Source organism: Ursus arctos, unplaced genomic scaffold (assembly GCF_023065955.2).
Source record: "Ursus arctos isolate Adak ecotype North America unplaced genomic scaffold, UrsArc2.0 scaffold_18, whole genome shotgun sequence".
NCBI lineage: Eukaryota > Metazoa > Chordata > Mammalia > Carnivora > Ursidae > Ursus > Ursus arctos.
In genome coordinates, this window is record NW_026622852.1 from 24,805,243 (window position 1) to 24,831,113 (window position 25,871).

Below are 25,871 nucleotides of genomic sequence, written 5' to 3' on the forward strand. Positions count from 1 at the left end.
TGAAGTAAATGACTAGCCTTAAGATAAAAACCAGGTTGTTCCTTGGGAGCTGGGGTGTGTGCCAGAGAAGGGAGGGTGTCAGCAGAAGTCCCACTGAGTCGGACAATGGCAGGAAAGGAAATCACCCAGTTGCCACTGCGGTTTTCTTCAAGGCTGGGTCCAGGCAGGCCTCCCCTTGCAGGGATGGGCTGTGCAGCTGTTCCCAGAACAGAGGGTACTATTTCTTCAAATGCTTTTCAAAATATACTCATAAGTATGTGTGTGTGAGTAAACAGAAACAGAGGTATGAGAAGTATTGATATTAGAGGCCTTGAACATCAGAGCTTGGATATTTTCCTAAGTGATTTGATTGAATTTCAGAAAGATTTCCTTACCTGCTATGTGGATTAGATTGAAGGGTCCAAGAGTTGAAAAAGTTAGGAGGTCACTGCAGTGGTCCAGGCTAGAATTCATAAGGGGATGGAGAGGTCACCATTGACCTTGGACCTGAGGAGGAGAGAAGCAACCAGAAACTTGGTGAGGGGAACCAGCAGAAGACTTGCTCTGGAGCCAGCCAGGGTGAGAGACACTGTACCCAAATCTTGGGGAACAGGGCAAAGACCCTCAGAAAACTCATATCTTGGGCTTAGAGAGCTTGGCTAGGGTTCAGCTGATTCCTATGGTATTAGAAGGGAGACTAAGGCAAGACTCTCAGGGCACACAGGGTCACAGAATGGGGGCATTAGGCCCCAGTCCCAGATTTCCTGCAGTAGCCCCTCTGTCCCTCTCCATTACCCCTGGAGGAGTTCCCCATTCCCACATATCGGTCCCCACCAACTGGCCCAGGGGTACAGGGAAGACAAATGAGAAATTCTGACCATACGGGGGTGCTGGAAGTTCCATGGAGTAGGGACAGTCCCCCCATCCAGATGTGCAGAGAGACATAAAATCGGAATGCACAAGAGGATGGGGCAGGGATGGGGAGCTGGACAAGTCTGGAAGGGGCCAGAATAGGAGAGAGGTAGCTTCGAGCCCAGTTCCCTCACCTCCCCCTGTCTCCCCAAATCCAGCTCTTTCTCATGGTTCCGACCATTCCAGTCCCCCACCCCCACTTCTTGAAACTCTCTTTTTTGGTATCAATGGGGGGAAGGGGAAAACTTCTTGACCTGGAACCATTGGGCAGCTGCTTCAGGGATACATACTTCAGCTGGCTTCCCCTCCTTGGTGGTAGGCGGGCCAGGCCTGGGCCTTGCTGTTGAAAGGTAGGACAATACTGGGTAAGAGAGTCTAGGCGTCTGGATGCAGAGCGTCAGGTTCCAGCCTAGGCTTGGTTACTAATCTCCTGCCAATACCCTCCTCTCTCAGTGCTTCTGTGTGTTCATCTGTGCCTTTGTGATTAAGGAGAATGGCAGAAGCCTGACTAGAAACCAGATCACAAGCCAAGGGCCAGTTTGCTGGAATTTGGCCAGAGAAGGGCACTCTTCCCTTTGGCCCTATCCTGGCATACAGAGAGTGCACCTCCCCCATCTAGGCTGTGAGCCGCTGCTGCCTGCCCTTCATGCCCTTGTACTCCTCGTCCTCCATGCCAGATTACTTAGGCCTTACAGATTGCTTCATCCCTCCCCATGCCATCTCAGGCAGCACACGCTGCTCCATCTTGGGCTGTCCACTAGAACTTTCTGCAACTATAATCTGCCCTGCCCAATGTTAGCCACTGGTCACACATGGCTTCTGAACACTTGAAATGTGTCTAGTGTGCCTGAAGAACTGTATTTTAAATTTTATTTCATTTTAATTAATTTTAAAATTAAATTTAAGAAGCCACATGCGGGCAATGGCTACCACAATGGACAACACAGGTTCTAGGCAGAACTTCCCTTTGTTTCATGGTTAGTGTCCCTTGTCTAAAATAAGAGTTGATAGGAGTTACCATTCATTGAGCACTAACTCTTTGTCAATGTTTGCACAAGTTCTTTACAGATACATCTCAATGAATCCTAGAAATTCCATTCGAAAGATGAAAAAACTGGGCTGCCTGCGTGGCTCAGTTGGTCAAGCATCCGGCACTTGATTTTGGCTCAGGTCATGATCTTAGGGTCATGAGATGAAGCCTTGCATTGGGATCTGTGCTGGGCATGGAGCCTGCTTAAGATTCTCTCTCTCCCTCTCCCTCTGCCCCTCCCCCCCTCAAAAAACAGAAACAAATACAAAACCCCTAAAAATAAAGATGAAGAAACCAAGGCTCATGAGGTTGGTTAAACTGGCTTCAGACTGCACAGAAAGCTGGAGGGCCATTCGAGTGTGGGTCATGCTCTCCAGACACTTAGGGAACCTTCTAGGACCCAGCCTCAGTGTTCTGTCTCTTTAGTCACTCCACAGCCTATGGGTGGGTGCCAGATCCCCAGGAGGTTCACCATTGAGTACCGATTGGTGGGTGCTCTTGACAAAAAGGAGAAGGAAGCTAATTCATTTACTCTCCATCTCCTGGGGACCCAGGAATCCTGGCTCCTGACATCCCATCTTCAAATATCTCTCCTCTTGCCTTTTTCTTGGACCACAGTATCCTCTGGGTCACAAACTTAGAGCTCATCTGGGTGCTATGTACAAAGTTTTGGGAAAAGTTTGTCACAGGTGGGCCCAGAGGAAGCCAGTCGTGCGGGGAGTTAGGACCTAGAGAAATCCTTATTTTTGTGTAAAAAAAACCCCAAGAAACAGTATAATAGTATAATAGCTACCTTTTATTGAGCACCTACTTGTGCCAGGCACTTTACATCCCTCTGTGCTTATAAGTCCCACAACAACCTGGGAGGTAGGCATTATCATCACCATTTTACATATGAGGAAACTGAGGCTCAACAAGGTTAAGTGGCTCGCTTAAAATCACACAGCTAATAGATGAGAGTGGTAGAATCAGCACTCAACATGGACATCCGAGAGTGCCCCAAAACTTTCATTAGGCGTTCTTCACATAGGGGAAATACGGGGCGGGGGGGAGTGGGCAAAAGGATGCATTCTTTAGGGGTTGAGGGAAGCTGAGCCCTGCCCTGTTTCCCACCTCCCCACTTTGGCAAGCCATTTCTTCCTCAGACTCAGCTGCAAAGTCAGAAACAGCTCACTCTGGCTGAGGTTGCTCTTCCTAGAAAGAGAAAATGGCTGAAATGAAAGACCTTACCCTGTATGCGTATTTACAGGTGTTGCTGTGCCCATGGAGTTCATGTGCCAAGGCACACCACCACCAGAATGAGAACAGTGGTCCCTTTTAGGCCACGCGCCTACCATGTATGCAGGGAGTGAACAGCTGAGAAATCTTGAAAGGGCTATTTATTTCCCACTAGATTTCCAGGGACATCAACCAGGAGGGGCCAGCTCAACAATCAAAACCTCCAATTTGCTCCCTGCCCCCTCCTTCCAGGCTTATCCAGATTCAGAAGTGTTGTGTTCATTCCACAGATGGAGGGACACACGGTGCCTCTCTCTCTCTCTCTCTCTCTCTCTCTCACATACACACAAAGGTTCTTGAGTTAAGGCACCAAGTCTGGCCTGCACGGCCTTGCAAGTCCTTGTCCATTAGGCCGTGGCCTTGGCCCAGGGCTGAGCCCATGTGTTTACATAGATGGGTAAGTGCAGGGTTAGGAGTCTCTTCACAAACGAGGGACAACAATGATGGCTCCGTGCTCTGCCCAGTCTTCCTGTCCTCTGGGATGGGACCTCCTTCCTTCTTGTCTGTTGCCCACACACCTCCATCCCGTCACCCTAGCTGGGGTGGGACCGGGTCAGCCATACTTCAGGCCAGTGCTGGGAACTCTGGGCCTGGCTTCCAACATCAAGAATGTGCCCTTCTAAGTGTGGCAGGGGGCTATTTTGGAAGCTTAAAGGGGATCAAGTCTCCACCTCAGAAGGGCAAACGTGGCCATTCAGGCCAGGATGCAGGGTAAGGTTTCTTTTTGTGCTTTTAAAACACAATCATATGTAACAGAAAGAGAGCTGACCTTTTCTTTCTGAGTTCTCTTCCACCTCAGGAAAGAGGTTTCTGCAGACTGGAGTGAGTGTGGAGGGATAAAGCGGCTTTAGGATTGTGCGTTAGAATGGGAAGCTGCTTCAGCACCCCCTCACCGGGCCCTTACCCGAGCTGGCGGGAGCACATTTACGTGGGCACCCACTTAATGCAGAGGTGGGGACTTCCTGGGGATGCACGGTGTGGTTGTGATGGAGGGTTAAAGGCCTGCATGAAGGCAGAGGTTAGGGCTGTGGGGTTCCTGGGTCCTGGGCTGGGTCAGGATGCCCAGATGAAGTAGGCCACCTCGTCCAGGTCGACGGGGTAATCGGTGAGCAGCACTGGGGTTTTATCAAAAAGCTCTCCCTTGTAGCTGCGCCACTTGCCTGCAGGCAGGTAGACGTCTCGCTCCTGCTTGCCCGGCTCCAGAACTGGCGCCACCAGCAGCGTGTCTCCGATAAGGAACTGCGAGTCGATGCGGTGTGCCGTCTCGTCACCGGGCGCAATCCACCAGAGGGGGCGCACGATGGGGTCGCCTGTGTCAGTGACCTCACCGGCCAGCTCCAGCAACAGCGGCGCTACGAGCGAGGCCCTCAGTGCGGCAAACTTGTGCGCGATGGCCACCACTTCGGCATCGTATTGCCAGGGTGGGACCGAGAACTGCATGGCCGGCATGAAGGCGGCCACCTCCAGCCAGCGCACGTAGAGCTCGCGCTCCGGCACCTCGCCACCGCCCGCTGTGCGCTCAGACACGGCGTTGCCACCCACCATATCGGGCAGGATGAACGGGTAGCCCAGCATGCTGACGGTGAGCACGGCGGGGATGAGCGAGCGCAGCCCCAGATCATAGCCCCACACCGAGTCGCGGTCCACTAGGCGGAAGAAGCAGGAGATGTTCTGTGACTGGTAGCCCACGCGGACCTCCGCCAGAGAGAAGAAGGGCAATGCCATTTCAGTGTAGCGTCGGCTCCATATGCTGGGGTCAGACAGCGGCCTGTAGGTGCTGAAGTCCCGCGGCAAATAGCTGACTTCGCCTGCGTCAAACTTGAAGGAGGCCACAGCGTAGCGTGAGCGTAGCCGCCGCAGGTGCCCCTGGAACCAGTCTCGGGCCTCCGGGCGTGTGAAGTCGAGCACCGCGCCGATGCCATTCCACCAGCGCACGAGCGCGGGCAGCCGGCCGGTGGGTTCGCGCACGAACAGCTCGCGTTCCACTCCCTCACCAAAGCACGATGAGTTGTAGTTGACAAACGGGTGAACCCAGAGCGTGACGCGAAAGCCGGCATCCCGCAGACGGCGGAACATGTCGCTGGCATTGGGGAACTTGGCCTCGTCGAAGTCGAAGTCTCCGTAGGCAGGTGTGTACATGTCGTCTATTTCCAAGTGGCTGCTGTTGAATCGGTGCTGGCGGATCTGCTGGGCGAAACGCTGCACTTTGTCCTGATTCACGGCGCGCCCGTACAGCACCCACGTGGACCAGATGGGGTCCCGGAAGGCCTCAGGTGCGGGCACCCTCGAGGGCTTGTTGAAATAGCGCCGCACCATGTATTTGTGGATGGAAGTGACGTCGGAGCCAACACACACACGGTAGCTGAGCTCTGGCGCGGCAGGGCGGCCGGCGGGGGGCTTGTAGGGCGTGTTGTGGTAGCGCGCCTGAAGCCGCAGCGAGCGCTCCGTGCTGTTCCAGCCCAGGTGGAAGGGCACTGAGTCGTTGACCTTGATGGCAGCCGCACGCGATGACAGCCAGTAGCGCTCAAGGATGCCTCCAAATGCAGCGTCAGAGGAGTAGACATCACTGGTGACGAAGGGCTGTGGCTCCTGCTGGCCATCCAGGCGGATGGGCCAGTGCTGGGTCCTCATCTCAGCACCACCGTACCAGTGTGCCGCTGCATCGCCCAGGAACATGGCGTGTTCCACCTCGCGCCCCGCAGCCGCCTCCTCCCAGCGCACGCGGTAGCACATGACGGTATCCTTGGGCCTCACAGTCTGGATGAAGAAGTGCAATGGGCGCCCATCCGCTGTGCGAGAACAACCGAGGACCGCGCCGTCGCGGCTGCAGGAGTCGAGGTCCAGTGCGCCTGAACGGAAGGCCAGGCGGAAGACCTGCTCGCCCTTCTGGTTGCGGATGGAGAAGCCGCCTCGGTTGAGGTCCAGCAGCTCAGCGCGCAGGCGTTCTGCTTTGCGTAGAGAGGCGCTGTAGTAGCACCAGGCCACCACTGCGGCCAACACCAGCAGCAAGCCCAGTACTGCGGAGCCCAGTAGCGGTTTCAGCTCTTTGGAGGGCTTGGGCTTGGCCGGCGAGAAGTTATCAGGCAAGAAGGTGTACATAGCTGCAGCTACGATGGCCTTGGGACTCTTACGGTCTGCGTGGCTCCCAGGGCGGCGGCGGGAGTAGGCTTGGCTCTTCTCCTGAGGGTTCTGGGGCATCGGCCCCCAGTTAGGGAAGGAGTGGGCAGTGGGACCACCCGACAAAGCACATCTGAACCTGGACTGCCTGATTCTGGAAGGGGAAGAGAGAAGTAGAACTGAGCTTTCTCATTCCATAGTATTTCCCTTTGCTGCAGCAGAAAGAAGAGGTGTATATTTTGGGAAGGTTGTATTACTGGGATGTAAAGTCTGGGACATAAAGGCTTGACCCTTACCAGGACCATCTTTCTGTGTCTAAACCACTCTTTCTCATGAGCTCTGGTTTTTGCCAAAATTAGTCAGGACTCTGAATGGGGAGGAGCAGATGGCATGCATCCCCATTTTCCTGGTGGAGAAACAACCCAGACAGGGTCAGGGAGCTGTTTAGGATCACAGAATTAGCCAGGCTTCTCTGGCTCGTACATGGGATTAGTTCAGGCTGAGGAACAGGAGAGGGGTCTGGAGAATTCCATGGTGGGAGAGGGAAGATGATCCAGCCAGCTCTTTAAGATCTTTAACAGGGCAGTAGGCTGGTTTTTCTGTCCCTGCAGAGGGAGAGGAGAGAGGAAGGTGGAACATCCCAGGTATGGAATTTAATCTTGAGTCAAAAGCCAGATTAAATCTGGAGATTAGAGAAGATACCCAAAGCCAGATGCGGTCATGGGCCTGGTTTGTAGAGAGGCAGGGTTGGGTTTGTACATAAGGGCTGGGGTAAAAAGTCTAGCATGGGGGCCATGGTGACTTCACAGGTCACCCTCTCTTTGCTCTTAAACTCCACCCTGCTCTCAGCAATTGATCACCAAGTCCATTTCCCTGCCAACCTTCCTGCTCTCCTCCTGGCAACACATTTGTTGGCCAGCTACCTCCTGGCTTTGTCTCAACTACGCACCCACTCTCCCCTGCCCCTGCCCTACTTTGGGCACCGTCATTTCTCCTATGTATCATGGCAGTACTTCCCCAATAGGCCTCCCTGCTTCCACCTTCTTTTCTCCCAATGCCTTCTGCTCACAGCAACCATGGTGATCTTTTTAAAGCACTTATGAGAATGTATCTCTTCCTACTTTAGACAGCTTCTCATGACCCCCAGGTTTAAGTTCAGAAGTATAAGCTTTGCAATCAAGGGTCAAGGCATGATGTGGTCTCATCTGCCTTTCTGATTCCATTTCCAGCCAGGCCTATCCTATGACCACCAAGATCATTCTTTCCCTAACCTAAATCCTTCAGCCATCTGCTCTAGGAACTTTCACCTACCCACATTGAGCCAATGTCTCTCCCACACCTATCAGCTCTCCAAGGAGTGGACACCCCCTACTGCACACATAGACTTTCATACACTGTATGTTAAATTTACGACTGCAAAAAAAACCCTTAGACTTGGGGGAGGGGGAGGTGTGTGACTCAATCTGCTCCCCAAGGCCACTGACCATATCTCAGGCCTCAGGGCAGAGTTCAACAAAGAAATAGCACCAGCCTGGTGCACACACAGACATACACACTGCCAGCCAGCCAGCTGCCCATCTGTTCCAGCTGGGAGGAAGGAGAGAGGGAGACTGGCAAACAGTAATTAGCCTCCTCCCAGATGCCAGTGGCTGTCTCTAAGTCCCCAGCTACTTCCAAGGAGATGCCAGAACTGCTCAGGGTCCTCACCTCCCCCACCTCACCCATGAAGAGACTATCAAGAATGACAGGTGCAGACCAGAATTTTGATCCCACATGTCAAGATACAGCTCACTACAATGCCTCTCTCCTCCAGGGAGGTGTCTCAGGGCCTCATTCTTTGTGCTCCCTCCCCCCAAATCCCTGAGCTGGTCAGTTCTAGCTGGTCTGGAACAGCCTCTTACTCCCTGCCTCTCATCCTCTCATCACAACTTAGCTTTCAAAACGCTCCCACCCCACTATGGCTTCCCCTGCCTGTAAGTACAGTTTAGAAAAGCCCTCCTGCAGAATGCACACGGACAGCAGCCTTTAGCTGATGCCCTCAAGCTAAGCAGAACCCAAAGAAGGCCCTAGGTAGCCCAGGCCAGACTTGCGGTACATTTCTATTTATTCATTCAGGACAACCAAGGCCCCATTCTGGGCACTAAGGGAATAAGGGGTAAGGGTCCATATCTGAAGAGGACAGAGAACCCCTCATCCTCAAAACTTTCATATTAAGTCAGCCCATCTCATGACCCTGGAGGCATAGAAAGGCCACCAAGATGACCACCAAAAGCCATTTCCAGTAGGTTCTGAGAATCTTAATGTTCTAGGATTCCAAGGTATTTTGGTGAAGGACAGGGGCCCACAGTCCTGGGCACCCACGCCATGCAGGCCGTGTGCTGGTCTCCCAAATGCCACCACACCATCCAACCGTAACAATTAATACTGAACAAGAGGCATAGCTATAGTGCCTGTTCTACAGATGAAGAAACTTGCACAAACAGAAAAAGGAACTTGTTTGAAGTTACTAGGTGGCAAGTCTGCCTAAATCCAAAATCCCAGCTTAACCCTCCACAGCATAATTTTTAGGAGATGAGAGATAATGGTCTGACTGGCAGTCTGAATGCAGCAGAGGAAAGGAGCTTTGTGGGTTAGACGGTGGGACAGGCTCCCCATCAGGTGGGTGTGTGCATAGTGAAGCCTATCTTCTCAAGGGCTGGTGCTGCTGCTTGCTCCAGAAAGGCTCCTTGGGGGTGGGAAAGGGGCAATTTTAATGGCATCTGGTACCGGGGCTGTGGAGGAGGAACTGTGGTTCCTGTGTTAACAGCGCTAGAGACCCCTGTAATCTGCCGCCTCCGTCATCTGGCTAGCCACAGGCTAATGCTGGCAGGTGGGGTCTGCCCTACACAAACCTTTCCCCACTTGACACTCAACCTCAGTCTTGGCTGCCAGCCCCTAGCCGGATCTGAGGGGGAGGGCCCGGCCCGGCCCCAAGGCGGGGAGGTCATGCCAAGCTGAGTCGTTTGTCGCACATAATTCTAGGGAGGGGGGGAATGTCAAAGGCAACTCGATCTAGCCCATCTCCCTGCCCTCCCCAAGGACTGGATCAGAGGGGATCGAGTGACTGCGCCTACAGCTTGAAATACTCCACCCCCACCCCAGCGCTACAGCTACAATGTCCGAAGGGACAGACTGAGGTCAAAGGACCAGCCGCCCGCTGGGAACCGCGGCTTGAGGAGGGGCCCAGGTGTCCAGGCTCATACACCCTACTCATCAGTAGGAGCGAAAGTTCAAGAAGTGTGTTTCCTCAACAACCCCCCAATGTCCTTCCCCTGGGCTCACTCACGGCAGTGACCCCAGAAGTGGGGGTGAAGGGAGGCTCCCGAAGATTCCCTCCAAGCTAGCCCGAGTTGGGCTGCCACGGCGCGGCGCGGGGCGCTGCCTAGCTGGGAACAGCTGAGGCCCTCCTCGGGACCCGCCCTCTGGCTGCTCGGCCACGCCTTGGTCTTTCGGTCTCACTTCGGGCCTCGGAGTCTAGCCCCGCCCCTGGCGCTCGATCCCTCCTCCCACATTGTCACGCGGACTTGAGGCCCCACCCCTTAGCCCCCACCTTTCTACCACGGCTCTGTGCAGACCTCCGGGCACCCTGGCGGGCCACCAGCAGGGTGTCTCCTGGCTCCGCCCCCTGCCTGCAGGCCCGCCCCCGCTGGGTCGTTGCTTACCGCAAGCTAGCGGGGTTCTGCCCTAGGCCTTCTGGGAAATGTAGTTCTGGAGAAAGGAGCACTTGTGGAGTGTTGGGGTTCTCGCACCTCTAGGCTAAATTTGGGATGTGTATGAGGAGGAGCGAGGGGCAGGGTAAAGTGGCAGGGTTGGCTCTTGGGATTCCTTCCCCTCCAGATTTGGGCAGGTGGAGGCCATTTTGGTATAATGCTCTCACTAGCTCTCACTGTGGAAAAACTTTACCGCATGGAAAAAGTTCTCTCATATAGAAAAAGGGCAGCGGAGTTCTGGGACGATCATAGAGGCTCAGTGCAGGGTGGATCCAATCAAAGACCCCACGGAAGGAGCCTGGTTCCACCAGCCAGGAGGCCCAAGTTGTCGGTTCCCACCGGACCAGACCAGTAGTGTCTGAGGTTGGGGACCTCGTATTTTGCAGTGTGCCCGCTGGTCTCACCATGCAACACACACCCCGTGGTGACACCGTTAGAAATGATCGTGCTGTGAGGTAGTGGACGTGCCCCGCCATACTTCTGCTCCCAGGAGGAGTTGGGTGAAAAAATACTAGAGATCCCAGAGATTCCAGAACAACCAACCCCTTATTTCTGGAGGGACAGAGAAACAGGGTTTGCTTTGTAATTGGAAATCTCTTAGTTATGACACCCTCCAAAATTATGTTTTAGACTCTTGGGCTTGGGTAAAGGAGGGCAGCAAGGATGTCAGAACACAGACTTTGTCAGGGCTGTGGTGGAGACTCTGGGAGCAGAGATCAAGACCTTTGGGTACAGGGACAGTCTCTGACTGCAGAATGTGAGACTGTATCCACTGAGATGGGGAGGGGGGAGGGAACATCTAGGTTTGGGGGATACTGAACAAATGTCAGCTGGAGGGCCCTCTTGGGGTGGCCCTGCATGGCTAGGTAGACCCATTAGTTTGGGTAGAGGGAGGACACAGCTATTGTTATGTGTCAGGAGGGCACTCGGGGCAAGGATGACTAAGAAAATGCACCTCAGTTGGGTTTGGCAGAGGCCTGAGTGACTGGCTCCTCACTGCCAGATCCTGTGGGGTAAGGATGAAGGAGGCGGCCTTTGGGGTGAAGAGTTTATTTACTGCTCAGCCCCCTTGGCCCCGCCAGCCTGGGCTCTACCAGCAGTAGCAGTCAGGATAGGTTTCAGACACAAACTCAGGGTGGACGACATAGTTGTTTCTCTGGGGGCCACCAGTCTTCTTGAAGTGACTTGTGTCCCATCTGTGGGGAGAAATGGGTTAGCCCTTTTGGACCCTCATAGGTCTGATTCCAATTCTCAAAGCTAATCATATCCCAACATTTTGCCCCTAATATTGCCATGCTCCAACACTGACCTCCTGACCTCAGGTTCTACTGTTAAATTTCGGATTCCCAATACTGGCTCACTAACATTAATTTATTTTCCTTTACTTCAAGCCCTGAACCTAATGCCCTGATTTCTTGACTCTGAGCCCCACTGCCAACCTGTAACCCTTGGAGGCCAGCCTCAGCGCCCTCTCATAGAGGGTCCTCTATTCCCTTGCCAGCTTTCGACGACCCATGACACTAGCGCCCCCTGGTGGCGTCTTCCAGTCAGTGCATCGCAGCGGACAGTTCCCGCCCCAACTCGTCCCCGCGTTTCCCCCTGCGCCAAACGCAATTTGCATGTGTTTGCGCCGGACTTACCTAAGGTTCGGACAAGGGTAGTACGACGGCGGGGGAGTTATGACAGCACATTGCATTCCGGACCGGTGCTCGTAGGGCGATACACTCCTGGAGGAGGAAGTGGTGGGCAGGGAGAGGTCGGGCCTCAAAACCCAGATTAAGACTCTGACCGGCTTTTCCCCTCAGGCCTCTTGGCCCTTCAAGACCCCATCCAAGCGTCACCCCTGGGAGGATACCCGAAAGTCCCTATCCTCATTAGGATTCGTTTCCACCGCCCAGGCTGGGCTGTGGGAGTACGCTGGACTCTGGCAAGGATCGGGCTCCAGTCGTTGAAGAGCTGGGAGCCGCCGGGTCCTCTCCATTGGAGGGCAATTATTCCAGCACTAACGACATTTCTAAGGCTCAGGCACTTTCTCGCTCCCCCCTGCCCTTGTGACTGATGAGACTCCGCCTCGCACAATTAATCAGACTTTCTGCCTGGGGAAGGGGGAGGGAATCACCGTGGGGTAGGGGCAGGATCTAGGACTCCCTCCTCCTCCCCTTTCTTTCCTCCGCAAGCTCTCTAAACCCACGCGGACTTCGGAGTTCTCCCAGGCTCCGCCCGCCTTGACTGCCACCTGGTGCAGGAAGGTGGTTGCGCGGCAGTCTGGGTTGCAGCTGAGCGCTCGGGCCTCAGTTTCCTTAGCAGTAATGCGCTAGGCTGTCTACCTTCAGAGGTGGTGCGGGGCTCTAAGGCCAGGACTCCTCCGGTAATGCGGTTAGCATTTCCTTGCTCACATAACACCCGGCAATGACCCTGCCCATTATCGACGGTGACCTGAGACCCAAGAATAGAGGCCTCTTTTTTGAGGACACATGGCACTCCACAGGCTAGAACCTGCGTCTCTAGGGCCGGGTGTCCACGTAGGGAACCAGGTGTGGGAAGGGGATGTGACTGGTGTGTGGGGTTTCTTCCTCAAAAAAACCCCCCAAAACAAAAAACAAGCAAAAAAAAAAACAAACTTTCTGGCGGGGCCTCCAGAGCCAGGTTGACCTTGAGCCCAGTTCAGGACCGACAGGGCCGGGAACCTGGGGGAATCTTCGTGCGGGTTTTCCGGTCTCGGTCTCAGCGGTCAGCTCAGGCCCCGGGGCCGGAGGGCGGGACAGGACAGCGCCCAGTAAGGGGATTGAGGCGGTGGGAGGCGGGGCAGGATCTGGCATAGAGGCAGAGAAGAGCTGGAACTGGTGAGGGATGGAGCGCGCACAGCTGGGGTAAGGCTGAACTCGGGGGCGGGGGGGGCGCGGGGGGCTTCTTGGGGGCGGGGCTTGCTTAAGGCGGGAGCGGCCCTGCGAACCTTACAGTCGGCTGCTCTGTGCACAAAGGCCGGAAGCGGCGTTCCGTGCAGGGTGCTCCGGTGGTGTAGTAGTCCATCCCACGAAGACAGTAGTGGCGGCCGGAGCAAGGGCTTTCATAACCCCGGAAGGGCAGGCGGCCGGGCAGAGGGTCCACGCACCCGCATCGGGGCGTGATCTGCGGCAGCGGCTGGTTGCGTGACAGCGAGTTCAACATGTTCACCACCACCTCACGCTCTGCATCCGCGGACCCAAGCCGGGGAGACCCAGATACAGCGTTACAGGAGAGGGAAGAGACAGGGACAGAGATAGAAAGAGATGGAAACAAAAACAGGGACAGATAGAGGAGTCAGGGTTACACCTTCTATATTTGACCTCTGCCGCATCCCCCAGGGCCCATCCCACCGTCCTTCTGGTCTACCCCACTACTGCCCCACCATCTGTTACCGTAGGCGTTGAGTCGTTCCGGCTTAGGAGGGCACTGCAAAGGCATTCCTCGAACAGCTGTCTCCATTCCGGCCTCCTGAAAGTGCCACACATGCTACCTCAAGCTGACCCGGAAGAGTTCCTCCTGTTGGAGGTCCCTGAACACCAGACCAGTCCCAGGCCGTGTCTTCTCCCGCCCACTCGAAGCTCCCCTACTCTCCCAGGCTCTGAGTGTTTAGGGTTGTCACCGGGCAACGCGGTTACTCCGCCTCCTGGGGGCGGGGGGATGGGAAGGGAAGGAAATGGAGCTATAGGGGGATGGGGTCTGGACCTAGGCCTTTGGCACCCCTGCCTCAGCGTTCGCCTTTGATTTTACCTCTCTTTGTCTAGCTGATTCTGCGCAGTTATGCCTTGGAGTGTCTCTAACTGGGGAGAGGTAGTGTCAATATTATAATATTGCCTGCCCATCAGAATCACCTGGAAGACTTGTGAAAAATCCTGATTCTTGAGGAAGTTCTGATGCAAAAGAGTTCAGTTAACCCGAGGTCAGCCATCAGCTACAATTAAGAACCTCTGCTCTGGCCTCTCATCCTCTCAAATTTCCTCTTCCCTCTGGCCTGGGCCTGCAGCTGGGCTCCTTCCTATCTCCTTGAAAGACTCTGCTCTATCTGCACTGTCACTGATGGCCTGGGTCTCCCTTCTCTTGTCCTTGCTCACATCACAAAGGAGGGAGAGTGGAGCAGGTAGACTCATTAGCCAGACCACGTGGGAAGGGGCCAGGTGGCCAGCTTCAGGAAGGGAGTAAGTCAGGGAGTGCACACTCATTGTATCCCCACAGGGCCCAGCCAGAGATTGGGATCCAGGGGACCCAGGAGCTATTCATATAGCTCCACTCCTGGACTCCTTTGTCTCCTAGAAAATGCAAATCCTAGTTTCACACTTGAGAAAGAGCCCTGGAGCATTGTTGGTGGGAAAGGGATGAGGAACTAATGGTGAAATACCAGTCCCTGTGGTTTAGAAGTGGAGGGAGACAGTAGACACCTTAGGTAGCCGGGGAAGGCATGTGGTATATTTGTTCCAGCCGGTGCAGTTGTAAGGCCCCATCCTCCATATGTTATACCGGTCACCGCATAGGTAGTATGGGTTCCATTTCTCTATTTGATCAGAGGGGTGGAAACACAAGACATTGTTTACTCCTTATTCTACCCCAGGATCTGGGTTCCCCTAGATGTTTCTCCTCTGAGCCCCAGCACAAAACGAGACTCTTACTAATATCCCTCAGGCCAATCAAGCCCAGCCTGGCCCCAGATTTAGACACTGAGATGCAGCCCATTTCTGACCTAAGGCAAGTTTCTGAGTGGGGTCTGGATCCTCTGAGCTGATCACTGCATCCTCGCACCACCCTCTCTGAATCAGCCAACCTGAAAATGGATCCTCTTCCTATTTCCTCCCTCTCCTCTTCCACATCCAGGTTCCAAAGTTTGCTTATCCTGCCTCCTTAAAATCACTTAACTCTATTCCCTCTTCTAGTCCCCCATGATCTCACCCCTGTATCTCTGTAGTGCCTTAACGAGGAGACAATATCATGTCGTGGTTAATAGAATGGACTTCACAGACATTTGGGGTTCAAATCTCAGCTCTGCCAAATATTAGCTCTGTCTGACCTTGACCGAATTAATTAATTTCACTGTGTCTCAGCCTCCTCAATTTTAAAATGGGGGTAATAGTACTATCTACCTCATAGGGTTGTTGTGAGATTTAAATGAGTTAATACATGTAAAACACTTAGAACAATGCCTGGCACATAGAAAACTATTATTACTATTGGCCTACTAACCTCCCTACCTCCTTTTGAAATTCTACAATCCAATCTGTACATAGATTTTCACAAAAGAAAATCTGACCAAGACATTTCCTTACTTAAAATCCTCCAAAGTCCCAGCCACCCAGTCATCTAAGTCTGTTCTGAAGACCTTCCATGATCTACTACCCTAACAGTCTGAAAGAACACATGTGCAAGACACCAGGAAAGGAGGTCTGGGAGCCCTAGAGGAAGAGCAGGTGTGTATATGTGTGGGGCAGGTGCTGGAATTTGGAGTTCTGGATTGATGAGTTGGACATATTAAGTTTGAGGTGTTTGGGGGAAATTCAGGTAAAGTTGACCATAATCAGATGGAGAGTAGAATTCTAGTGAGAGGTCAAGGGTAGAAATAAAGACTTAAGAGTTGTCCGTTAAAACATCGGTTACATAAAATGGTCTCAGGAGAGGAGTAAAGAGAGAAGAGAGCTCAGATTAGCACCCTGAGGAACCCCACATTTCCAGAGTGGGGGGACAAGAGACCCAGGAAATTGAGGCATCAGAGAAGCTAAGGAAGGAAGGAGTATCAAGAAGTAGAGAGTGGTCAGAGTGAAATGGATAGTGTAGGTCTCAAAAGGTAAAGATTGAAGAGTCCCATGGATGTGGTAATTAGAACTACACAAGAGCAGTTTAAATGTTTGGATGTAGGAGCTGCAGACTCCCAATTTCAATTGGATAAATATTTATCATCAATTAATTCAATAAACACTTATGAGGCCTGGTTATACTAGATGGAGGGGCACAGCTGTGAATAAAACAAGACTCTGTTCTTTCGGAATGTACAGTGAGACGTCACAAACACCTAACCAAGTGGGAAAGATAATTTCTCATAAGGGGTAACAAGGAGTGAGGAAGTAGAGACAGTGAGTATAGACTATGTTTCTAAGAATCTTGGCTGTGAAGGAGAGGAGCAAGAGAGAATTTTTAGGCAGGAAGGGGTTAGAAAAGGCTCCAGGTCAAGGGGAAAGAGGTGTGGTGGGGCAGAGAGATGCTGGAGAGATGGAGAAACTGATGGAACAGGGTCACTAAAAAAATGGGAAAAGATGGCCCTGGAATATACCTGGAGGGATTTGTTTGGAAGAGTTAATACTCCCTCCATCTCTCTAGGGAAAGGACCCAGGCCTCTTTCAGTTCTTTGGCAAAAATGGGAAACTCCCAAAAGGCAGGGCCTGGATCTCCTCCTCCAGGGTCAGGGTTAGTGTCAGGTCCTGTGGTTGGGAGTCAAGCTTGAGTGGAGATGATTGGAGAAGCCCAGATTGTGGGTGGGTGGGTGGGGATAAAGTTGGTATGGGATCAGGGTGGAGGCCAGAATTCAAGTTGGGCTGAGGTTAAGGGTCATTCTTGAAATCTCTGAGTGGGGTCATTGTTGGGTAGGTAAGGGGTGAGGTCCTACCTTCCTCTTGACAGAGCCAGTATTTCTCAGGAAAGTAGGGGTGGCCTGGTATAGAACCCTTATAACTGTAGTCCTGCACAGCACATTTGACCATCTTCTGCAGGGCTTCAGGATCCACGTGGCGCTGCATGGTCTGAGTCAGGCCCTGGGCAAGGGAAGAGGAGAGGAACTGACTAGATGCATAAAGGCCCCAGCCTTGGTGTCTTGCTGGACTCAGATCCAGCCCCTATTGAGAAAGTCAGCCCAGTTGGGTGTCCTCCTGATGTCAGAGGGATCCCCATGCCAGTCTTGGCCCCTCTGCACTGTTCTTTGTTTGAATCACACTTTCTTCCTTTCTTTCTATCCAAGGCTAGGGCTTACAGCCAGGTGTTTGTCCTCAGAGTGCTTTTCTGATGTTCTCATTTCTGTCCTTTTCTTGACTGGGAGCTCTTTAAGGGCAGAGCTGGGTGTTCCTGTTTTCTTGCAGACTGTGTGCTATCTGGGAGCAGGCCCTGGGATCCAGCTACCTTATGCAGATGTTTTGGAAGGGAGTGCGCTCTGGGAATTTGGCACCTTGAAGGGGATGAAGGATGGGGCCAGAGGGACACCTAATTTAAAATCTAATTCTCTGACTCCTTCCTGACCCTGATTCTACTGTGGCTCTGATCTTGACACCGATATCACCCTTGACCCTGACACTCACTTTGCCCTCATTCTTATCCTACCCTGACCTTTTTCCTGATCTTGGTTCAGCCCCTGGTTCCTCTGTTTCTTGGGGTTTACCTTGTCTTATCTCCTTCAATCCCTTGTTGGGCTAGATCTGTGTGATTCCTGAGTAAGACCTACCTCTGGAGCTCCCTTGTCCTCAGCTGATGGAAGAATGCCAAGTTAGTTATAAACCAATAGATCGCTGCAAGCAGCTGGTGTGAAAAGGCAGCTGGGTCACAGGGGTGGGACACCCAGCAAAGTCAGAGACTAGAAAAGACTTCCTCATAGTGGGCAACAAGGTGCTGGGATGGAGCCACTGCTACCCACATTTCCCTCTAACGATCTAAAGGGCAAAAGCTTCTCTTGGCCAAGATGAGACCTGGTGCCCCTACTGCCCTGAAAGCCCCTCAGCTGAGGAGTTTGTTGGATCTTTGTGCCCAGCTGAGGTTTTATTTTGTGGGCAGATCCTGCACAGTCATACTCCATATGGGTGAAAGAGCCGCATGACTTGGCATTCTCTTGACCTTTACACATAGACACACACACACCCTGTCACTTAGAAGAACTCATAGACATCATCAGTTTTCCCTTTAGAGGCTTTCCTCAGATGTCTGTATCTTTGATTGTCTGCTCATGGTTATGAGTAGGAGACTAAAAAAAGCTTATTGGAGGCTTTGAGCTGTGGGTGGGCTTTGTCAACCAAGAGCATCATTGTAGGATGGTCTGGCTAAACTATTTTTGTCAAATTCTGTCAGTATCTGTAGGTCTTCCCTCTTGGGCTGATCAGATCCTTCAGAAGAGCCTCTCAGTCTTTGGCCTACGGGTAGTGGCCTGGCTGCCAGTGTTCTGAGAATCTATGGAGAAGAGGGGTACTGGGGGGGGGTTGGCATTCAGTAGGTGGAGGTTAACCTGTTTTCAGTATGGTACCGTGCCCTCAGCTGGGCCTGGTATCCCAATCCTGAGATCCTTGCCAAAAAATTAGCCTTCTGAGTTTTGCAGAGATGAGGCGGGCAGTCACCCCATGGCATGGAATAGAAGAGGGGATTAGTGGGTTTAACTGCTTTAAAAAAAAAAAAAGATATTATTTATTTATTTGAGAGAGAGACAGAGAGCGTGCCCATGAGTGGGGTGAGGTGGTGGGAGGGGGAGGGGCAGAGGGAGAAGCAGACTCCCCTCTGAGCAGGGAGCTGGATGCGGGGCTTGATGTGATACGGGGCTCAGTTGAGGGGCTGGATCCCAGGACCCCTAGATCATGACCTGACCCGAAGGCAGCCGCTTAACTGACTGAACCACCAGATGCCCCGGTTTAACTGCTTCTTAAACAGCTTTCAAATCATCCTTATTTTAGCTGTGGTCCTGTCCTATCTTCAGTTCCGGAGAAGCCTAGTATTATCAATTCCTGAGCCTTTTTGAAAATTCTGCAGTTTGTTTTTTTTTTGTTGTTGTTTTGTTTTGTTTTTTTTTAGAGACAGCCAGCGAGAGAGGGAACACAAGCAGGGGGAGTGGGAGAGGAAGAAGCAGGCTCATAGCGGAGGAGCCTGATGTGGGGCTCGATCCCATAACGCCGAGATCACGCCCTGAGCCGAAGGCAGATGCTTAACCGCTGTGCCACCCAGGCGCCCCGAAAATTCTGCAGTTTTAACTTGAATTACGTCTTGTGTTTCCCACTGCTGGCTTTAGATTCAACTTTCTCAGATCTGCTCTCAGGTACTATTTATTGATCGTAATTTTTAGCCTCTGAAATTTTGTAGCCATTGTCCTTTCTCTCTCACTAGTCTTGTGAGTTTATGTGTCAAATATCCATTTACAGGAGTTTTAGAGGGTTTCAGGAGAGAGTCAAAATACATAGGTTTAATTTCAACCCAGAAAATTATAGTTGTATATTCTATGTACTAATCCTTTGTCAATTACATGTTGCAAATATATTCTCAGTTTGTGGCTTGTATCTTCATTTTCTTTATAGTGTCTTTTGATGAAAAGAAGTTCTTAATTTTAACATATGTGAATTTATTAATCTCTTCTTTTATGTAGTACTTTTGTGACTTGTTTAAGAAATATAGCCATACTCTCAGGTAATGGAGATAACGTCCAATATTTTCTTCTAAAAGCAAATAGTTTTACTTTCCATAGTTAAGTCTTTAATCTGTCAGGAGTTGCTATTGGTGTGAGTTAGGGATCAGTTTTCTTTTTATCCATCTGGATAACCAATTGTCCCATTGAACAGTCTATATTCTATGTGACTCTAGATCTCAGGGTCATGAGTTTGAGCCCCATGTTGGGTGTAGAGAGTACTTAAAATGAATAAATAAATTAAAACTTTAAAAAAATAAAATAAAGTTATGTTTCCTAAATATTTGCTATTGAGGTTAAGAAATGTGATTGGCTTTTTATCTTATATTCACCCAACTTTCTAAATTCTTGTTCTAATAATTTGTAGATGCTATGTACACAACTGTATTGTCTGTGAATAATAAGTTTTTTGTATTCCTTTCTTACCCTTGTATCTTACATGATACTGTTTTCCAAAATACAACTTATCCGATATTGTTAACTATTTTCCATTGACATTGGTTGCTTAAATTTAACTCACGTTTACCAATTTCTTAGCTCACCATTCCTTCTTGCATCTCAGACCTTCCTTTTGTGATCACTTTCCTTTTCCCAAAGTATATCCTTTAGAAATTCCTTTATTACAGTTCTGATGGTAATAAACATTTTCATTTTGTGTGCCTGTAAATGTCTTTATTTTTCTTCTGTTATTGAAAGAAAGATACTTTGGGTGCCTGGGTGGCTCAGTCAGTTAAGTGTCTGCCTTCGGGTCAGGTTGTGATCTCCAGGTCCTGGGATCCAGCCCTCTGTTGCGTCAGGCTCTCTGCTCAGTGGGAAGTCGGCTTCTCCTTCTCCCTCTGCCCCACTCCTGCTCATGTGCTCTCTCTCTCCCAAATAAACAAATAAAATCTTAAAAAAAAAAAAAAGAAAGAAAAAAGAAAAGAAGACACTTTGAAAACAATTTTTCTCTGCCTGTTTTTAAGGTCATCTCTTAAGCTGGTGTTGGGCAGTTCCACTGTGAGGTACCTATGTGTGAAATTCCTTCTATTTATTCTATATCTGTGGATTCATTTCTTTCATTAGTTCTGGAAAATTTGGAGACTTTTTCTCTTCGGATAATGCCTATTCCCCTTTCTGCTCTTTCCTTCTGGTACTCTGAGTAGATGTGTATGAGATCTTCTCCTTTTGTCTTTCATATTGCTTAATATTTCTTTCATATTTTTTAACCACTTGGTCTCTGTGCTGCATTCTGGGAAATTTCTTTCACTCTTTCATTTCACTAATACTCTTTTTTAAAATTTTAATTCCAGTTAGTTAACATACATTGTTATATTAGTTTCAGGTGTACAATATAGTGATTCAACAATTCCATACATCATCCAATGCTCACCACAAGTGCCCTCCTTAATCCCCATCACCTATTTCACCCATCCCCCCCTCCCACCTCCCCTCTGGTAACCATCAGTTTGTTCTCTATCGTTAAGAATCTGTTTGTTGGTTTTTCTCTCTCTCTCTAAGATTTTATTTATTTATTTGAAAGAGAGAAGGAGAGTGCATGGGCAAGGGGAGGGGTAGAGAGAGAGAGAAGGAGTAACAGACTCCGCTGCTGAATGGGGAGCCTGACATGGGGCTCAATCCCAGGACTCTAGGATCATGACCTGAGTCAAAGGCAGATGCTTAACCAACTGAGCCACTGAGGCACCCCTTGTCTCTCTCTCTTTTTTCCCTTTCCTCATTTGTTTTGTTTCTTAAATTCCACATGAGTGAAATCATATGGTATTTGTCTTTCTTTGCCCAACTTATTTCACTTAGCATTATACTCTCTTGCTCCATCCATGTTGTTGCAAATGGCAAGATTTCATTCACTTTTTATGGCTGAATAATATTCCATTGTGTATGTGTATATATATATATGTGTGTGTGTGTGTGTGTGTGTGTGTGTGTGTGTATATACACACATATATATGTATACCTCATCTTCTTTATCCCTTCATCAATCAGTGGACACTTGGGCTGCTTCCATATCTTGGCTATTGTAGATAATGCTGTTATGAACATAGGGGTTCATGTATCCCTTTGAATTAGGGTTTTTGTGTTCTTTGGGTAAATACCTAATAGTGAGATAGCTAGATTGTAGGTAGTCCTATTTTTAACTTTTTGAGGAAATTCCATACTGTTTTCCAGAGTGGCTGTACCAGTTTGCGTTCCCACCAACAGTGTAAGAAGGTTCCCCTTTCTCCACATCCTCACCAACACCTGTTGTTTTCTTGTGTTGTGGATTTTAGCCATTCTGACAGGTGTGAGGTGGTAGCTCTTTGTAGTTTTGATTTGCATTTCCCTACTGGTAAGTGATGATGAACACCTTTTCATGTGTCTGTTGGCCATCTGTATATCTTCTTTGGAGAAATATCTGTTCATGTCTTCTGCCCATTTTATTTTATTTGAGAGAAAGAGCATGGGGGAGGGCAGAGGGAGAGGAAGAGAGAATCTTAAGCAAGCTTCCCACCCAGCACACAGCCCAATGAGGGACTTGATTTCACGACCCTGAGATCATGACCTGAGACGAAATCAAGAGTCAGACACTTAAGTGACTGAGTGACCCAGGCGCCCCTCTTCTGCCCATTTTAAAAATTGGATTATCTGTTTTTTGGGTGGTTTTGAGCTTTATAAATTCTTTATATATTTTGAATACTAACCCTTTATCAGATATATCATTTGCAAATATCTTCTCCCATTTGGTAGGTTGCCTTTTAGTTTTGTTGATTGTTTCCTTTGCCATGCAGAAGCTTTTTATTTTGATACAGACTAATAGTTTACTTTTGATTTTGCTTCCCTTGCCTCAGGAGACATATCTAGAAAAAAGTTGCTACAGCCAATGTCAAAGAGGTTAACAATATTTTTTTCTTTCAGTCCATGAGCAAGGAATGCCTTTCCATTTCTTTGTGTCATCTCACTGACACTCTAATCTGCCCTTTGACCCATCTACTGAGGTTTTGGTTTTAACACCTATATTTTTTTATTTCTAAATTTTCTATTCACTTTTTTACATTTGTCTGGTCTTTCAAAAATATAATCACTTGTTGCTTGCTCATGTCGATGATTTCACTTTATTTTTAAAAATTCATGATAATTATTTTGTATTCTTAACTGTTAATTCCAATATCTGAAGTCCTTGGAGGTTTTAGTCTGTTGTTCGTTGTTTCTGCTGACAGTCATATGGTGGTTTGCTTATATCTCTTATTGCGAACTCAGATTTGATTGGCCTTACTCTGAAGGATACCTGGAAACCTACATTAAGGTTATTTTCCACTACAAAGGATACACATTCACTGTGTATGCGTGTGTGTTTGTGTACATGCACACGTATGTTTGTGGTGGGGGCAGGGAGCCAGAGATCACTAAACTTTCTGGTTCATTTTGGAGTTTAAGGTTTAGTTTCTTCACCTCACTTAAGGCTTAAACTCCTGCTTGTAGTGCTGATATTGGCATTCATTCTCAGGGCATCCTAAGTATACTTACCATTCACCTCCATGAGAGTCCAGAAAAAAAAATAATTTTTATGCAAGACTTAGTTGTTTTGAAGCAGGAGAGTCCTTGAGAGTTTCTAGATCAGCATACTGCCAGAAGCAGAAGCCTTTCCTTCATTCATAATCCCACTGCTGTCTGGCTTTCACTCCTCTCCACTCACTGAAGCTGTCTGGCCAGATTGCTAAGGGTTCTTACATCCAAGAGATCCATGTCTGTGTTGACATTTGACACTGACCTTTGTCTATAATGCTGTCTTTATTGGTTTCTCTTTGATTTTCATCCTATCACCCTGTCTCCTTTTATGGCTCTTCTTCCTTTACTTACCTCTTAAATAATCTGTATTTTCCAAAGGCCATCCTTGACCTCTTTCTTATGTTTCCTTGGCAATCTCATACACTCCTATGACTTTAACTACTGCCTGTATGTTGATGATTTCAAAATCTGTTATCTGTAGCCCAACCCTTTTCCCTTTGCTTCAGATAAGTATATCCAGCGACCTACCAGATAATCCTGTTAAGTCCTCAAATATTTTTGTCCCAAAATGAACTCTAAATCTTTTTCTAATCTGCAATTCCAAATCTCCAAACTACTATTCCTCTAGTTGCCAGAGCCCTAAACCCAGGAGTCATGCTAACCTCTCCTCTCTTCTTTATACCCAGATGGTTACCAGGATCTATTGATTTACTCTTAAAATTCCCTCCTATTGAATGAATGTCAAAAAGCAGGCAGGCACTCTCGTATTTTTCTGGTGGGCATGTAAATTGTTATAACCCTTATTACAGCAATTTGAAGTGTATACAAAAGTTTTCGAAGTGTGCATATCCTTTCTCCCAAAAATTTCATGTCTAGTAATTTATCCTAAGGAGATAGTTGATGTCTACAGATGTACGCAAATGATTATACTAGCAACATTTTGTAAATGATCTAAATTTCCAATAAGATTCCTTAAATATATTTTGGTACATTCGTAAAATAAAACACCATAGTCATTAAAGTGACATTATAGAATATTTTTACACACGAAAAATGTACCCGATATGTGGTTATATGCAAAGAGCAAGATTCCAAAATGCTAGTATACAATGTAATGCCATATTCATAAAAAATGTTTGCTTCCTAAGATGGCATATAATAATAAATTAACAATGGTTAATTTGGGTAGTGAGATCAGAGGCCTTTTTTTCTCTGTGCTTCTCTGAGTTATCCCATTTTCTGCATTGAGCATATATTTATTTCATAATTATAAACACTATTTAAAAAATTCTCTCCTATTCAAAAAATTCCCTTTTCACTGCCACAGTCTCTCCTTATCTCTCATCTACACCCTTATCCTTTATCCTTATCCTTCACCACCTTACTGGGCTTCCTGCCCTGAGCCTCAGCCCCTCCAATCTCTTCCCACTGTGGCTCCTCTCACCACTGGGCTAGCCTTTCCCTCTGCTCCAGTTATTAATTCCTGGTGGACCCCTCTCCCTAGGCTCCCCTCTCCCCTGACTCCTTTCTGTTGGAAGCCTCCACCATCAGGATGTCCTAGTAGCCCTGCCCTTCAAGAACCAGGAATGCTCTCCCTTTTCCAGCTCTTGTATCAGTACATCCACTGGGCAACCCTATTTTGTTCACTTGTCTGCCGGGAGCTCTTCACAGGCACAGCCTGGCCTTTCGTTGTTGGATGGTACATACAGATAAATTCCCTTTGGCAGAGTTACAAGTAGAGTCACAGATCTCGTCTCCATTTTGTGAAAGCTGTACAGACCCACTTGGCCCCTCATCTTCAAGTACAGACATACAGACACAAGAAGACTATGATATATATGCATGAAAACATGACAATAGCACATTTTCTGGCATACTCCACAGGCAGCCTCAGGGCCTTTGCATTTTCTGATCACTCTGCCTGGAACCCTATTCTGTCAGCTCTTCACGGGGCTAGTTCTCTCTTATCTTTCCAGTTTCTACTCAATGTCACCATGAGAGAGAGGTGTTCCATGACCTCCCTATTTAAGTAGCTCTGCCTAGTTACTTGCCATTTCCATTACCCTGTTTATTTCCTATACAGCATTTTGGATAATTTCTAAAACTTGTTTATTTCTTGATAATTATCTGTCTCTCTCCACTCCTACCCTGGGGGAGTAGGAGGGCACCATGAGGGCAGAATTTTGTATTATTGTATACATTATTATAAATTCCATGCCTAGGCAAATGAATAAAATACATACATGCATGCGTGTGCACGTGCATGCACACGCACACACACACAGCTACAAATAATTACCAACACATAATGACAACCACACACTACCAGTCATTCAGACACACATGACCATACACTCTGGCCTGCCTGCCCACCCACCCAGCCTCTACTTACCGGCGTCACAAACTTGTTGGCTTCCCAGGCCCACAGAGGTGGGTCTTTATAGACCTCCTTGATAGAGGTAGGAGCCCTGTAGGAGTCACTGTAGGTGCTGATGGGGGTCTTGGTCTTGCGGGAGAAGAGGAACATAGTGAGGTCTAGGGGATGCCGTGGTGGGCTCTACCTACCAAGGGCTCCTGTAAGACATCAGTGACCACCCCCTCTCCCAGAAAGCCCACACCTCCAGCCTGGCCAGTGCCCCTAGCTGCTGTGACGCCCTCCTATGGAGGATCTCTCAGCTGCCCTCCTTCACAACCTTCCTGCTCATACCCCACCCTGCTTCCCCCTCTAGGATGGGCACTGCCCATTATGATATCACCTGGCTCAGCCCCATCCCTGGGGAGGTGAGGAAATCCAATTCCCTCCCTACCCCCAGCCTCCTCCTGCCTCGAGCCTCTCAAAAGAGTCCAATTTCCAAGAGTTCAGAGGGTCCCTGGAGATCATCTAGGCCAAACTTCTCACTTTGATGAAGAGAAATGGAGGTTCCGAGGATTCAAGTGACTT

The 25,871-nt window shown here is 49.3% G+C and overlaps 1 protein-coding gene across 8 annotated transcripts in view; it reads right to left on the reverse strand.

Moving 5' to 3' along the window:
* The window catches only part of MYORG (myogenesis regulating glycosidase (putative)), a 40,130-nt gene extending 14,566 nt beyond the window's left edge, over positions 1-25,564 (reverse strand). For 3 of the 8 annotated variants that reach the window (XR_008959903.1, XR_008959902.1, XR_008959901.1), the window contains exons 1-2: positions 9,642-9,808; positions 375-486 (exon numbers count right to left, since the gene is read on the reverse strand). Coding sequence is in view for 4 of the 8 variants with exons in the window: in XM_057313533.1 (XP_057169516.1) it covers positions 4,253-6,470; positions 11,706-11,792; positions 13,024-13,136 (2,418 nt within the window). In the remaining 4 variants the exon portion in view is untranslated. Of the gene's footprint in view, positions 1-374; positions 487-1,181; positions 1,694-2,696; positions 6,471-9,641; positions 9,826-10,960; positions 11,262-11,705; positions 11,793-12,184; positions 12,249-13,018; positions 13,254-13,463; positions 13,540-14,483; positions 14,597-16,693; positions 16,839-25,322 lie in introns of those variants that run through there. The other 5 variants (XM_026506350.4, XM_057313533.1, XM_057313534.1 and 2 more) reach the window with 5 other exon arrangements.
* Between the last annotated feature and the right edge of the window lie 307 nt (positions 25,565-25,871).